The sequence below is a fragment of the Pteronotus mesoamericanus genome, unplaced genomic scaffold, assembly GCF_021234165.1.
Source record: "Pteronotus mesoamericanus isolate MK-2021 breed Mesoamerican mustached bat unplaced genomic scaffold, CSHL_Meso_final contig_24, whole genome shotgun sequence".
In the NCBI taxonomy this organism is placed as follows: Eukaryota; Metazoa; Chordata; class Mammalia; order Chiroptera; family Mormoopidae; genus Pteronotus; species Pteronotus mesoamericanus.
This window is the reverse complement of record NW_026555100.1, coordinates 5,746,311-5,762,226: the sequence shown is the minus strand read 5'-3', so window position 1 is coordinate 5,762,226 and position 15,916 is coordinate 5,746,311. Positions and strand designations below refer to the sequence as shown.

The following is a 15,916-nucleotide window of genomic DNA, read 5'->3' as shown; positions in this document are numbered from 1 at the left end:
TTAGGTCTTTGATCCATTTTGAGTTAATTTTTATATATTACGTGAGGTGAACGTCCCACTTCATTCTTCGGCACATGGATGTCCAGTTGTCCGAGACCATGTTAAAAAGGTCGATTCTTTTCCCATTGAATTGTTTTGGTACCTCTGTTGAAAATTAGTTGACTAAAATTAAGGATTTATTTCTTGATTTTCAATTTTATTTTATTGTTCTATATGTCTGTCCTATGCCAGTACCACACTGTCTTGATTACCATTCTTTGAAGTAAATTTTGAAGTAGGGGGGTGAGTCCTCCAACTTTGCAAATATTCTCATTTAACCCTTATTGAAACTCTGGGTACTAGCCATTATCCCATTTTAAAAATGAGGAAATTTAAGGTTAGCTTTCCCACAGGCACAAAGCTTTTGGTGGCTGTCCCAGGATTCACACTCAGATCTATATAAAGCTGACCCATTGGCTATGCTCCTTCTCTACCTGGCCCCACTCTACCTTCCAGACTTAATTTATGCTAATCCCCCAACGTACCCTAATGTATCTCCTGTGCTTTTCTGCCTCCAAACTTCTGCTCCTATTGATCAAACTGAAGTGCCCTGCCCTCCATCTGTTCCATAAAACTCTAATTCATAAAATCTCCACTATCACTTAGCAAAGTGATCCCTCTTTCAATTTCCTTAGCACTACAAGCCTCTCTCGGGTTTTTATTCCACATTACGTCTTGTAATAAAGATATCTACGTATATGTATTATTTCCCTTCCTAGGTTAAGAATAAGGACCATGTCTCATTCAACTTTGTATCTCCCCAAAGCCCTAATACAATATTACATGGTAGGACCTAACTAAGTGTTTTGAATGAATAAATGAATTCTGACACTGCCCTGTCAGAGAGGGCAACAAGAATGTATAGGTGTGTGTTAGGGTTGGGGTGGGGCCTTGAGGCCCTGGCGAGGTTGTAAAAATGAATACCCAGAAAATATCCTAATCCTGCGAGTGTGATAAAAGAAGGAAGACATGAGACAGGGTGTGGTAGAATGGCAGGCCCAAACAGAGCTGACGTTACTCACTCCAAGAGAGAAACCTCCGGTTGTGTGTATAGACAGGTAACACTTGCCAGTGAAAAGGAAATAAGAAAAACAAGTGACTTAAGAAGCCCCAGACTGAGTTTATTGTAGTATCACAACCCTCTTTTCTAGGTATCCAGTCAGAATCTGGCTCAGCTATTTAAACTCCACCATCTATTTTCTCTTCCAACTGCCTCTCATCCAGCTGGCAGGAGCTTCCAAGAAATGTGATATAGTAGGCACTGCAATACACTGGCTGCTTGTTGGGGTTGGAATAGACCTGTTCAGGTTTGAGGGACGTGAAAGGGTTGGCTCCATAGGCGATGATGTGTGTATTTAGGTCCACCAGAATCTGCAAAGAGGCTGCCAACTCCTCCTGGCTATGGGAAACATACAAGAAAAATTGCTCTGCTGATTATGAGAGACAGGAGAGAAACTGCTCAGAACTTGACATTTCTATACTCATCATGCCCAAAGATTACCTAAAGCTGGACTAGGCAAGGCTATCCCTCCCTCCCAAATGTCTCACTAATTACCAGTTTACTACCATAGACCTTTGTTCCAAAGAGAACGAGAAAACCAAGTCTGAGAAGGAAGAAAATCCTCACCAGACGGCAGAAGATGAGCAAGGGGGAGAGAAATAAGCTCATCTGTATAAAGAGAATATGAGTGAGTCAGGGAGGTATCACAAATAAGAAGAGGTTGAAACCTGTAAACAGTAATCAATGTCGGGATCTCATAATCACGAAGGAGCAGAAGGGTGGGCAGCCAAGCCTCCATCAAGTCCGGGGAAGCATGAAAACCTATGGAATAGAGAGGGGAAAGGCTGAGGTAGACCTTAAGCAAGATACTTCTCTAACTGTGTCCACCCTAATCCTCACCTTGCTCACTGCAACGCTCATTTACCACCCTCACCCACCTCAGATTCTGCGACAGAGAATTCTGAACCCAGGTGTAGCACATATGGCTAATGATCAGCAAGGCCATTATCATAGTGTGTCTAACCTGACCAAATAAATGGGGCTCCAAAGACAGGAGACACAAGAGTCAGCACGGAAAATTCCCAGATGACCCACCCAGTCTTCCCCTGAACAAACGACTCTTACCTGGATGGAATGCCGCCACCAAATCTGGATGGGCTGTCTGCCCAGTCTCTACCTGCTCCTCCCAGAAGTTATGGTAGAGGCCCCTATGGCCACTAAGCTGAACTGTGCCAGGTTCCAGTGGTGAAGTTGAGATGCTTTGTGAAAAGCCAGCAGCAACATCTACACCCACCATTATTATATGGAAGCCAAGGTGTCCAGGAAACATGTAACCAAGCTCATCGTAGTCCCCGGGGCGAGCGAGGAATGTCTCCACATGGGAAGCACCAACTACATGCACTGTGCTTCCTCCACTCTTCTTAACATTTATCCCCAAGGCCTGAAGCCCAAAGCCCAGCGTCAAGGGCCGTGACAGGGCATCTGTCAGGAGTCGCTTCAAAGAGCCCTGGAGAACATCTGGGTCTGGCCTCGGCCTTCCTGCACTGGCCCACAGTGTGGTCATGGCATGACTACCTAGCACAGCATCCATTGTAGCATCTAGCTGTAAACGCCGCAGAGAAAACCAGGTGTCCCAGCCCTGCACAGCTTCAGCCAGCCATGGCCAAGGTCCTGAGGGTAAGACAAAATCTCCTGCAGGGAAGAAGGAACAAGAAGTGACCTAATCCTTCCCTGGCCTCAATATTCCTTCTATGTTCAGTCTCCCAACCTGTGACCAGAAATGCCCTGCTACCCTGCCCCACTCAGTTCCTCATTGTTTCCTCATAACATGCTTTCCTTTCTCTCTCCAAGCACCATCGCTGACCATTATGGCAGAATTCCCGCCCACCACCACACCACCTGTGACCAGAAGCCATTCCATGAGACGGTCCACAGCTACAAGACGCAGCTCTTGACAAACTTTCTTGTGCGCTGGCCAATCTGACCTCTGGCACTCTGGGCCACAGTAATAGACATTTCTGCACCTGAGAGAGTAAGCCCCAGAAATATTTGTTCCTATACTGCGAAGATTATTGGGAGAACATCTCGGGGAGAGAATTGATATTCCTGTTCCTAAGAAAAAAGATTACTGGGCAAGGAAGGCAGAGAGAAGAATAATGGCTGAGGCATCAAATTTGGGGACTATATTTAGAAGGGAAGGCAGGGGGCAGTGAGAATGCAGTTTTTCTCTTGGGTCAGAGTGACACCTTAGTCTTTATCTAAAACAACCCTTTTTACATCCCTTACAGAAAAAATAACTCCAGTAGTTTGTGGCTGCCCTCTTATCATGGGCATGTCTCTACCCCAACCTCCCCAGAACAGATTATGGTCTTACCCCTTGAGTACTAAAGAGGAGGAAGGTAGAGAGAATTGTACTGTGGTCCACATCTGACTTCCCTGTAACACCAAAAATAAGCAAGAGCCCAACCCTTTTCTTATCTCTCTATGGCCTGGATCACAGAAAACGAGGAGTAGGCCTCAAGTTTTTCTGAAAACTCTCAGACCTTTCCTCCCACAATGAGGTCTTAGAACAGGATCATTTCCAGATGTCTCCCCTACTGGCCCCTGACTAGTCACCTCTTGCAGTGTCGGAGAACCTTGGAGTCTGAAAGCGTGTTAGGAAGTGCTCTACAGTAAGCACAGAATCGGAATGTGTCCTCCATCTTCTGGAACATTTCTTGAGGGCATCGAAATCCAAAGCCTGATGCAGGAGTACCACCATCTATCACCAGTCTGCAGGGATAGCATGGAGAAGGAGGGGCAATAGGAAAAAGAACATCCCCGAAATTTCTCATGACACTTCCCTTGCCACCTATATACAGGGGTGGCCAAAAGTAGGTTTACAGTTATTCATATGGAAAAAGACATAATAATAAATAACAATACAAGAATAAACTCTGTGTTTTCCATCCTCACAATTGTAGGCCTACTTTTGCCCAGCTCTGTATTTCCCCCAACTCTCATTATTTCTGACTCAGCAAATTACATATTTTAAAATTTGTATAGTAATAAACTGGCAAAAGTCAGGATGAGAAAAACCCCTTGTTGCAAATACTCGATTATCCTCAAGTTATAGTCCTTCTCCACCTTTTGAAATCACTTCCACCAGAGACAATATATTGCTCTTCCACAGAACTAGTCACTCACTTGTATTCTTCATAGCTTTTCATGTTCAGCTTTTGAAGAATCAGCTGGGAGAGTCCAGGAACATTTTCCTCCAAGGAGGAGAAGCCAAGTGCATCAATGCTGGGGCCAGGTTTTGAGAGGGCAAGAGGCACAGGGGTCACAGCCAAAGGAGCCTTTGCTGGGGGAGACTTCTTGTGTCTTCGTTGCCGGTGCCGTGGAGCCATGGCTTGTCTGCTGGTACCTATTTAGGGGACTGTATGGAGACAAGATAGGGAATGAAATTTCGCAAGCTGGATACATATGATGTGTCTTCACATATTTGACCTTTTGCTTCTTATTCTAGTCTCTCAGATCCAGGTATCAATAAGATTTATTTCATATCTACTGATTTTTGATCACTACAGTCAGTTGTGAAAAATAGAGGGGGAATATTACACATGAAGTTCCATATAAAATATAAATATACAGGATCTGGAACAAATAATGCCCCTTTTTTATTAGGCGAAAATCTTTTTATTACAAAATCATAAGCATAAATATCACAATATCACACTCAAGCACACCATATGACATTTTATGTGAAATGTTCTAATTGCTGTCCACCTCATGCAAGACAATCACATACCCACCAATCACACTCAATGGCAATACTTCTGTAGGACCCTGTATATGTAAGTAATGCATTAAAAAAATGTCTGGCAGCACTCATCTAAAATGATTAACAGTGGTTAACTGAGGGGAAGAGGCGCTAAGGTAGGAACTGAGTTGATCAAAGAAAACTGTAGACTTAACTGTAATGTTTGATGTTTTTATACAAAAAAAATTCACTCATATTATCAGTGCATTTTAAAAATCAACTTAAAAGAAAGGGAAAAGCAACAGAAGTTCTGACTTCCAAAGCTACCATCTAACTGGAGAATTCATCAATCTAATTCAGTTTGGAAAGTAAAACATTCATTTTAAAGGATCTATCATCACATTCATAAGCGATAGACCAAGAAGTAAAAATTAAATGCAAAACAAAATGAGTACCACAATGCTAAGAGTCAAAGCAAAATATGCAAATTATGAGAAAATTCCCTAAATAGGTGAGTTTTAAAATGGCAATAATCCCACACACACAGCCACACCCACCCATACTACCCTGTGGAACTCTGTGATGTCCTTCCTCTCTCCCTGGTATACCATTCCTTCCAAAGTGCTAAGTAAACAAAAAGGATGGCATAAAAAAAACCATATTCATTTAATAAACATTTATTTTTAAATGGATAGAATCATTTATAAAATACTGTAATGAAAAATATACTTAACACTTTGGAGGTCACAGCTGAGAAATACAAACCAACTTTTTTCTTAAATATTGTTACATATATCGGGTGCATAGGTTCAAGGTCAGGACTAGCTGTGCATTTGCACATGACTAATGTTAAGCCATAACCTTTAAGCCATTAGTTTGGCTATAACATGTGTTTTGTAAGGGTGTGTGATATTCGATGGTAAATTTTATCTGAGAGATACCGCGAATTCTGAATTCAGTGTTGGTGTTAGGTGCTATATATCCAAAAATGTTAAAGACATTTTTTGTTGTATTTTTTAGCAATAGCCATCTTTCCATTATTTGAAAAGAAAAATTTGCATTCATTATGTTCTTATATTTAATAATTTCTAGATTATACGTGAAAATAAATTAAATATCATGTATTTTATTATATAAATATAATAAATCCAAGTTTGCAGTGCTATTTTTTCCTGCATTTCAGCACATACTAGTAATGTATGTATCTCTTGGATACACATGACCTATGGTGTAACTTTTTTGACTACAACCTCTGTGGAGTTAACATCTACATGTCTTATAGAGGGATTAAATATAAACTATAGTATAAGGCTGCATATATATATCATATAAGAAAAGTGAAACTAAAGCACTAATGGGAATCAAGAGAAGTGAGTCTGTTCCGTTGGTGAGGTATAAGAAGGCTTTATGAGGCAGGGAGCGATTGGAATAGACCAGCAATTTCCCTCCCTCCCTTCCTCTTGCCCTCCCTCCCCCTTGCCCTCCCTCCTTCCCTCCCTTCTTCCCTCCCTTCCTTCCTTCCTCTCTTTCTAAGATTTTACTTATTTTTAGACAGAGGGAAAGGGAGGGAGAAAAAGAAACATCAATGTGTGGTTGCCCCTTGCGTGCCCCCTACTGGGGACCTGGCCTGCAACCCAGGCATGTGCACTGACTGGGAATCGAACCAGCAACCCTTTGGTTCTCAAGCCAGCACACAATTCACTGGATCACACCACCCAGGGCAGACCAGCAATTTTCAACTGGTGCACTGCAGCACAATGGTGTGCCCTAAGAATTTTTAAAACATACAATACTTGACTATTTAGTCAGGGACGCTGACCCTTTCCCACTTAGACTGTCAAATTAAAAAATGACAACTAACACAACAATAACTGTCTAGTATAAATGAATCAAAATTATACCTGTTTTTGTCAGATCAGCAAATATATTTTTTGGAGTGCCACAGGATTATAGTAATTAGTTTATGTGTGCCATAAGATGAAAAAGGTTGAGAATCACTGGAAGAGACCATGAAAGATGGTAATGCTTTGAATACAAGGATATAGTAAAAAAGGAATTCTAAAAACAAAGAACATGAGCATAGAAATATAGAGCTTGACTACTGAATCTAAAAACCTTAACATAAGAGCTAAAATTATAGTCTTATAAAAAAACTTAAGGGACTCAGCTGGTGTGGCTCAGTGGATTGAGTGTCAGCCTGTGAGCCAAAGGGTCACCAGTTCAGTTCTCAGTAGGGGCACATGCCAGGGTTGCAGGCCAGGCCCTTGGTGGGGGGCATACAAGAGGCAACCACACATTGATGTTTTTATCCCTCTCTTTCTCCCTCCCTTCCCCTCTCTAAAATTAAATAAAATCTTAAAAACAAACAAACAAAAACACTTAAGGGAGCCCTGGCCAGTGTGGCTCAGGGGTTAGAGCATCATCCCATTTCTGAAAGGTTGCAGGACTGATCCCCAGTCGGGATGTGTACAAGAGGCAGCCAATTGGTATTTTCCTCTCACATGGATGTTTCTTTCTCACATCAATGTTTCTCTTTTTCCCTTCCTCTGTCTCTAGAAGCAATGAAAAAATATCCTCAGGTGAGGTTAAAAAAAACAAAACAAAACAAAACAAAACCCCACCTCATAATGGAAAGTTTCATGATATTGGATATGGCAATTTCTTGGTTATGACAACAAAAGTATAAGCAACAAGATGGCAAAGGCAGGAGTGGAAGTCACACTGACCTCCTCCCAGGGCCAATCTGGAATTACAACTAAATTGTGGAGAAATCACCGGGAACAAATGACTGAACAATAGCAAGAGAGGAGCTTTATAACCTCGGACAGACAGAAGAATCAGCTTTAACACAACCTAATTGGTAAGGAGAGTGGTAGAGACTCAGGAAGATGGGCAGAGAGCCCACAGGTGGCAATTAAAACGGCCAGTTGGATCCCCCTGAGAAGAGCGGGGTCTAAACCATAAGTGGGGATATCCAGCCTACAGCACCAGAGCCCAAAAAGTACACAGATAACAGCCAGCTGCGAAAAGCAGCAGGGTTGCTCTCTGCCATATACAGGAGGTTGGAGATGAAAAGAGTCTTTCAAAGGGCCAACGCATAAATTTTTATTTGCAGCCACTTACCTTGGGCTTTGACAAAGGTAGGGGCGGAGTGGGCTACAGACGTCTGAGGAGAGATTGGGGAAGGAGGCTTTGGGGAGAGAACTGAGAGAGAAGCCGGTGAAATCCCAGTGCTGACTCCTCCCCCACGTGGCAGCAGCCATCTTGCTCAAGCAGACCACTCCCCAGAGTGGCAGCAGCATGAGAGGACCCAATAACCCCGCCCCCAGGAGGGTCTTCACCCCACCCTGTGGTGTCTCTAAGCTGGCCCGCTGAGTGCAGAGTGATTAGATTAACAGCTGAAGGAGACAGCCACAGGCAGTCGATTCCTGGAAGTCTCTAACAGACTGCCTAAGGCCAGACAGGGCCAACAGCTGACATAATCAGAGGCAGATCCAGAAAGAAAAAAACAGCAGCTTCCTACCATAGAAGTTCACACCACAAATCAGGAAATCAAGACGGATCACTTTAAGAAGCAGAAGCAAAAGGGAAGAGCCTCACAAATAATGGGAAGACATAGAAACGCCCCCCAGTCAAAGGGAAAGGAGGAATCCCCACAAAAAGAATTACATGAAATAGAGGCAAGTAAACTATCAGATAGTGAGTTCAAAACAACAGTGCTAAGGAAGCTCAACAAGCTCAGTGAGCTCAGAGAAAATTACAAAAAATACAGGGAAACTATGAGGAACTTACTGCAAATTATATCAGCATGAAAAAGGACATAGAAACTATTAATAAGAGACAAGAGGAAATGAAGAATGCAATTTCTAAATTGAAGAACACAGTAGAAGGAATCAAAAGCAGGCTAGGTGAAGCAGAGTATTGAATCAGCCAGCTGGAGGATAAGGTAGAAAAAAAGCTCCCAGAAAGAGCAAGAAAATGAAAAAAGACTCAAAAAGAATGAAGAGAAGTTTAGGGAAATGCAGGACAACCTAAAATGTAATAATATCCATACAAAAGGGATACCAGAAGGAGAAGAAGAGGAGCAAGGGATAGAGAACCTGTTTGAAAAAGTGATGGAAAACTTCCCTAATTGGAGGACAGGAAAAGTCACACAAGTCAAGGAAGCACAGAGAGTCCCATTCAAGAGGAATCCAATGAGGCCCGCTCCAAGACACATCATCATTAAAATGGCAAATAGCAAAGACAAACACAGAATCCTAAAGGCAGCAAGGGAGAAAGAGGTACTAACACACAACAGATCCCCAGTACAGCCAGCAGCTGACTTCTCAACAGAAACACTGCAAGCAAGAAGGGAATGGCAAAACATATTTCAAGTCATGAAAATCAAAGGCCTGCAACCAAAACTGCTCTATCCAGCAAGGCTCTCAATTAAAATGGAAGTCAAAATAAGCGGCTTCCCTGACAAAAGAAAGCTAAAAGAATACACCTCCACCAAACCAGCATTGCAAAATATGCTAAAGAGACTGCTTTAAGAAGATGAAGAAAAAAGATCTATGAATACCCAATCCCTTCACAGTCATTAATACTTGATATTACCAATATTTGTAATATTTATTAATGATTGTGACAGATGTTATTTTAATTGTCCTTTATTATTTGTTGAAACTAAACTTGTTTTTGTATATTTCTTGCCTATTTCTATTCTTTTTTAAAAGCTTTAAATACTTTTTGGTATTCTTTATCCATTTTTTAATTAAATGTTTGTAGAATTTTTTTCCCTAAAAGAAATAACAAAAAGCCTATTAACCCGTGTTTTGATGTGTTGCAAATAGTTTCCTACTCTATTACTTGTCCTTTAACTTTTTAAAATATGTATATTACTATATAGTCTTAAATGTTTAGTATAGTCATATTGTCAATATTTTACTTCATAGCTTCTGGGTTTGAATATATTACTTCATGGGAAGAAAAATATTTTGAATTTTCTCCTAAAACTCCTTAGATTTTACATATTGCTTCTTAACTCACCTGAATATTTCCTTTATAATGTGTGAAATAGGGCTCTATATTGGTTTTATTTCAAGTAATAGTGGTCCATGCACCTTATTTGTCAAATAAGCCTTATTTTCCCCATTGATTTGAAATATCAATTTAATCATATATTACATTGTTAGACAGATACATACATTTATTTCTAGAATGCACATTTTATTTCATTGATCTACTTGACTATTTTTGTGCTGGTGTCATGTTGTTTTTATTGCTAAGACTTTATAATGGATTTAAATTTTTTAATATTTTATAATGGATCTTGACATTGAAAAAAATAAATAAAATCAATCTGCATTTAGGGAAAAAAAAAAGAAAGAAGGAACTCCTATCTTTTGTGACATCATGGATGGAACTGGAGAATATTATGCTAAGTGAAATAAGCCAGTCGGTGAAAGACATATACCATATGATCTCACCTATAAGTGGAATCTATTCTACGAAATAAATTAATGAACAAAATAAAACACAGGCAAGGAAACATCGAGCAGACTGAAAGTGACCAGGTGGGATGGGGAAGGACAGTGGTGGAAAGGAGAAGGGACTAAATAAAGAACATGTATGAATGACCCATGGACATGGACAACCGAGTGGGAACTGACTGTGGGAGTGGGGTCTGGGGGCTGGGATGGGTTGAGGAGGGCTAAAGGGGAAAAATTGAGACAACTGTAATAGAATAGACATGATTTAAAAATAAAATAAAATTTTTAAAAAAGTATAGGGAACAAAAGAAAAATAGATAAACTGGACTACATCAAAATTAAAAACTTTTGTGCACTAAAGGGCAGAATAAAATAAAAACCCATAGAAGGGGAGAAAATATTTGCAAATCATATATCTGATAAGCAATTAATAGTCTGAATGTGTGAAGAACTCTTGAAACAAAAACACTGTCCTGGCTGGTGTAGCGCAATTGATTGAGTGCTGGCCTATGAACTGAAAGGTTGCCAGTTCAATTCCCAGTCAGGGCACTTGCCTGGGTTGTGTCCATTTGGGGATGTGCAAGAGAGAATCAGTATATGTATCTCTTGCACATAGATGTTTTTCTCCCACTCTATCTTCCTCTCTTTCCCTCTCTAAAAGTAAATATTTTAAAAAATTAAAATTAAAAACCTCAAAAATACCAAATAACCCAATTAAAAAATGGGCAAAAGATCTACCAGACATTTCTCAGAAGAAAATATACAAATTGCCAAAAAGCACATGAAAAGGTGTTCATCATCACTAATGAAGAAAAAAGAATGTCCAGTCTAAGAAAAAGTTTTGTAAGAGTTTATTTGAACCAATCTGAAGACAAATGCTGGGAAGTAAAATCTCAACATATTGAAACATGCTCTAGAGAATGATAGTTTTGCATCTTAATTTATACATTAGAACCAAATGAGGAGACAGAGTGTTACATGAAATCCATTGGTGGTAGATTGAGGAGGAGGAAGAAAGCAAAGCAGAGAAACCTCTGGAACTGGATAAAAAGTAAACCAGTTGGTTGGGCATTGTTCTGCAGAGTAAAAGGTTGCTGGTTCACTTCCCAGTTAGGGTAAGTATCAGAGGCAACCATTCAATATTTCTGTCTCTCTCTCTCTTTCTCTCTCCCTTCCCCTCTCTCTAAAAAAAAATAAAGTAAATATTTTAAAAAGCAAAGTGAAGAGACATACTTCTTTTACACTGGTGGGCACAGGATAGTTAATAATTAATATTTACAGCACAGAGAGATGGTATTCAGGGAACAAGACAACAGTGAGGGGTTCTGTGGTCTCCCCCTCAGGTGCAGTGGGTGTGCTCTGAGAGGTCTGGAAAAGACAATTACTCTGGTATTTCAAAGGTATGTTATCTTAGATGTGAAATAACAATAGACAGGCTCACTTAGTAAAGACTGACCTTTGTCAAGGAAGCACCAGGCCTAGGACATTATTACCCATCATGACTTACTTTTAATTAGAAATTGTTATATTCAGGCCATCCTGTATGTTGAAAACTTTCATTCTCTGTGTTTGTAGGGCCCTCTGTGCAGGCTTCCCCCGAGCTTGAGGTTTAATATGGGGCTTCCTTTCATCCACACCAATCATTAGGAAAATGCAAATCAAAACCAGGAAATAACTCTTCACACCCATTAGGATGGCTGCTAATAAAAACCCAGAAAATAACAAGTATTGGTGAGATGTGAAAAATTGGAACATTTGTGCAATGAGAGTAGGAATAAAAATAGTACAGACACTGTGGAAAATAGTATGGCAGCTCTGCAAAATGTTAAACATAAAATTACTGTATGACTCAGAAATGTCATTCTTAGTATATAGCCAAAATAATTGGAAATGGGTACTTAAACAAATGCTTATACACAAACAGTCAAAGCACTTCTGGCAACCCAGATGGGACAGGCTTTGGGACTCTGGTAATTCTGGGTATTTGGCAGGGTGTCCTGTTGGCTGACTGGACTGTGGGGGCCCAGTGTATGCATTTGGAGACTCCCTAGCAGCTGCCAAGTGATTTCACTTAGGGACTCTCTTCTGATTCTTGACACCCCATCACCTTCACTTGTGTTTGAATCGCTGCATTTTCTGGTTCAAAAGTAGTCCTGGGATAATTAAGGCACCTCTAGTTTACAGAGTTCTGTCTGGTATTAGGGTGCCTTCTAGCACTATCTGGTTTGCAGAGTTCTGTCTGGTAAAAAGTTGTCTTCTGATTTAATAAAGGTGCCTTCTGGTTTGTGTGATATTACAGAGCTCTGCCTGGTAGAATGGGAGGGGAAGCCTCCATTCCAGGAAACAGCCCTTTGGGGTGAATTCCTTCTGGTTTGTGTAATATTACAGAGCTTTGTCTAATAGAATAGGAGAAGACTCTGTTCCAGGAAACACTCCTTTGGGGCAAGTTTTGGCTGATTGGTCAACCTATGCTTATAAACTTATATTGGTCGACCTATGTTAACTGTAATACTGCTTGGTTTATGTATAATCTGGACTCAGAATAATGCTGGCCACTGTATGGGTACTTAAACTACTTACTACATGACAATTAGAGTTGTTTTGTCAAAGATCAGGGAAATGACAAAATGGCCTGGGGAAAAAGGAATTTGCCTGTGGCAGAGAGCTGAAGCTCAGAAGAGAGGGACCAAGAAGATCAGGATGCCTGCTGTGAGCATGGTCAGGGTTCCCACAGCTTTTCCAGCCCTGGAGGATCCTCCATTGAGCTGAAGGAGCCAAAGAAGGTAAGCCTGAACTCTTCTCTCCATCCCGAACCCATCAGGAAATCAAATTCAGTGGAGGACAAGCCCTTACTGGGGCAGGACAATCATATTGCAAGGGGAAAAAAAGCACTGGAAAAGTGAGTGCCCCAAGCGAGGGAAAAGGAGGTTAGAGTCTGAGAACTTAGGTAAAAGTAACAGTATGGGGAACAAAGTGTAGATCTTTTTGATTGATACCAGAGTGACATATTCTGTGGTCAATGGACCTCTAGCGGAACTGCAATTGGAATTTCTGGAAGTCCTGAAAACCAATTTTTCTTGAAGCCATTAGAATGTGCTGTGGGAGATAGTTTTTCTCTTCTGGGAAGGGATTTGCTGTTGAAACGCCCTGTGCAGATCACTTTCTATCCAGAGGAACAACAGCTCCACCTACAGGTCCCTCCAGAGCATGTCCAGCAGTTTCCTATGAAACTGCAGGAAGGAGGAAAGCAACCCTGGCCAGAGGAAATTTAGAATCAGATCCACGGTGTGGGCTGCTGGTAGGTCAGGGAAGGCTAAGTGAGCCTCCCCTGTTAAAGCTGACCTCAAACCAGGGGAAAGAACTTCCCATAAGAGGCAGTATCCCTTGTGAAAGGATACCCTAGAAGGAATACACCAAATAACTCAGAAGTTTCAGGCATATACACTCATTTGGCCCTGCTGCTCCCTATACAGTACTAGTTTGAGGGGCCATAAATGACATTGTACAGAGCAGTATACTCAGGGACAGACTCTGGTATTCAGTATTGGTTTAAAAGATGTCCCTTTGCATTCCAGTTGACCAAGACTCTCAATTGTTGTTTGCTTTTGAATGGCAGGACCTGGAATCTTGGGTCAAGACTCAGTAGGGCTGGACAGTCCTACCACAAGAGTTCAAGAACTCCCACATGATTTTTGGGGACACCCTGAGCCAGGACTTTAAAAAAAGATCTAAAAATTAAAGGAGGAACTCTGCTACAATATGTAGATGCATCATTTAACTAATATTATAGCTACCTTAAACCATTTGGCATCTTGTGGCTATAAAGTATCAGCCCAGAAGGCCCAGACTTGCCGACAAGCAGAAAAGGTTCTTGGGTTCCTGCTTGAATCTGGCAGGAGTCTTACTAGGGTTGCCAAAGAAACTAGATCCCACTGTCCAGGGGTTGCCAGCCTGCTTGAGAGCTGTGGGAGCCACCTGTGAGCTTTTACAGGAAGCTGAAAAGTTTTCTTTGGGATAGCCCATGACCATTTATGCATCCCACCAAGTGAGCCTGCTAGAGCAAAAAGGAAATTTGTGGCTGTTGGAAGAATGGGTAGGTACTAAGCGATTTAAAACTGTAAGTTATATCTTGCCTCCCTTCTCCCCGAACCTGACTCGGCTGCACTATAGCGTGATTGTACTGAAATAATTGATGAAGTTTAATCTAGCAGAATTGATTTACAGGATCATCCTCTAGAAAAGGCAAGCTGGACTCTGTAAGAAAATGGAAGCAGTTATATGGACAAAGGAAACAGAAAGGCTGGGCAAGCAGTTGTGACTCTTGAGGGGATAGTAGAGACCAAGGCCTTACTCACAGGAACCTCTGCTCAGAAAGCTGAACTGATTGCACTGACGAGGGCACGGGAATTGTTACATGAAAAGAGGGTGAATGTGTATACCGACTTGAGGTATGCTTTCCTAATTTTGCATGCACTTGTTTCAATCTGGAAGGAAAGAGAACTATTAACCTCCAATAAAGAGGAAATTAAGCATGCAGCAGCAATTTTAAAATTATTAGAAGCTGTCCAGGTACAGGTGACAGGTAAACACTGCCCTGGGCATCAGGAAGGGGACACTGAAGTGGCTAGAAGAATCAATCTGGCCAACTGAGCAGTGAAAGAGGATGCTAAAGGGAACATTTATAATGCCTTTGGTATTTGTTCTAGACTCGTCACAATTCAACCCTGAATGTTTGACTGCAGACTTAGAGAAAACTAAGAGCTGGGATTTTGAACTACTTATATTAAACCATGTCTCACAGGCCCTGGAATTTCTAAAGCCATGTGTTCCCAAAGAACAACCCTAAGACAGATGCCCACCAGAAAAAGAAGGGAAACAATACCAACAGCAGTACCTGTTTCAGGACTGGCAAACAGACTTTACCCAGAGCCAAGGGCCTGAGGATGGAAATATTTGTTAGTCTTCATTAACACCTTTTCAGGATGAAAAGTAGGTAGAAGTCTATCCTACTAGACTTCTGAGAAACCGTTGGAGGTAGTGAAAGCCTTACTGAAGGAATTGATTCCTCACTTTGGCCTACTCAGCAGCATCCAGAGTGATAATGGACCTCCTTTTGTTTCAGAAATTACATGGAAGATTAATACATGAAATCTTCACTTGGAAGATAATCAAGTGGAGATTTCACACAGCATGGAGACTTCAGGCTGCTCGGAAGGTAGAGAAGATGAATCACACCTTGAAGAAAAATATAGCCAAACTGTGTTAAGAAACTCATCTCTATTGGGATCAAGTTTTACCTATTACCTTGCTCAAGATAAGGGTGGTCCCTTGAGGTGGGATTCAATTGAGTGCTTATGAAATCATGTATGCATGGCCATTCCAGGATACAGTTGGAGTGGGAGATATGTATGTAGATCAAGAAGTGAAGGTAAAGAACTATGTATAACATCTAAGTCAGATCTTAGCTATGATCAATGACCTTGCTTGTGTTAAAGACCTCCCCACAGGTCTGCTACATTCCTTTGAGCCTGGAGATAAGGTGGTACACAGGATGGGCAAGACAGGATCTCCAGAGAGCCAACTAGAAGAAAAGTGGACTAGACCTTGGGACGTACTCCTTACGGTCAAATTGAAGGAATAAAACCTTGGATTCATCACACC

At 41.2% G+C, this 15,916-nt stretch overlaps 1 protein-coding gene across 1 annotated transcript; it reads right to left on the bottom strand.

Annotated features, from left to right (window-relative positions):
- Positions 1–1,218: 1,218 nt before the first annotated feature.
- On the bottom strand, positions 1,219–4,443 carry MSS51 (MSS51 mitochondrial translational activator). Its single transcript, XM_054572604.1, has 6 exons — positions 4,226–4,443; positions 3,656–3,811; positions 2,939–3,063; positions 2,165–2,731; positions 1,768–1,861; positions 1,219–1,438 (listed from the first exon to the last, which is right to left on the bottom strand). The coding sequence occupies exons 1-6, from the start codon at positions 4,426–4,428 to the stop codon at positions 1,219–1,221; spliced, it is 1,365 nt and encodes a 454-aa protein (XP_054428579.1). The 5' UTR covers positions 4,429–4,443.
- Between the last annotated feature and the right edge of the window lie 11,473 nt (positions 4,444–15,916).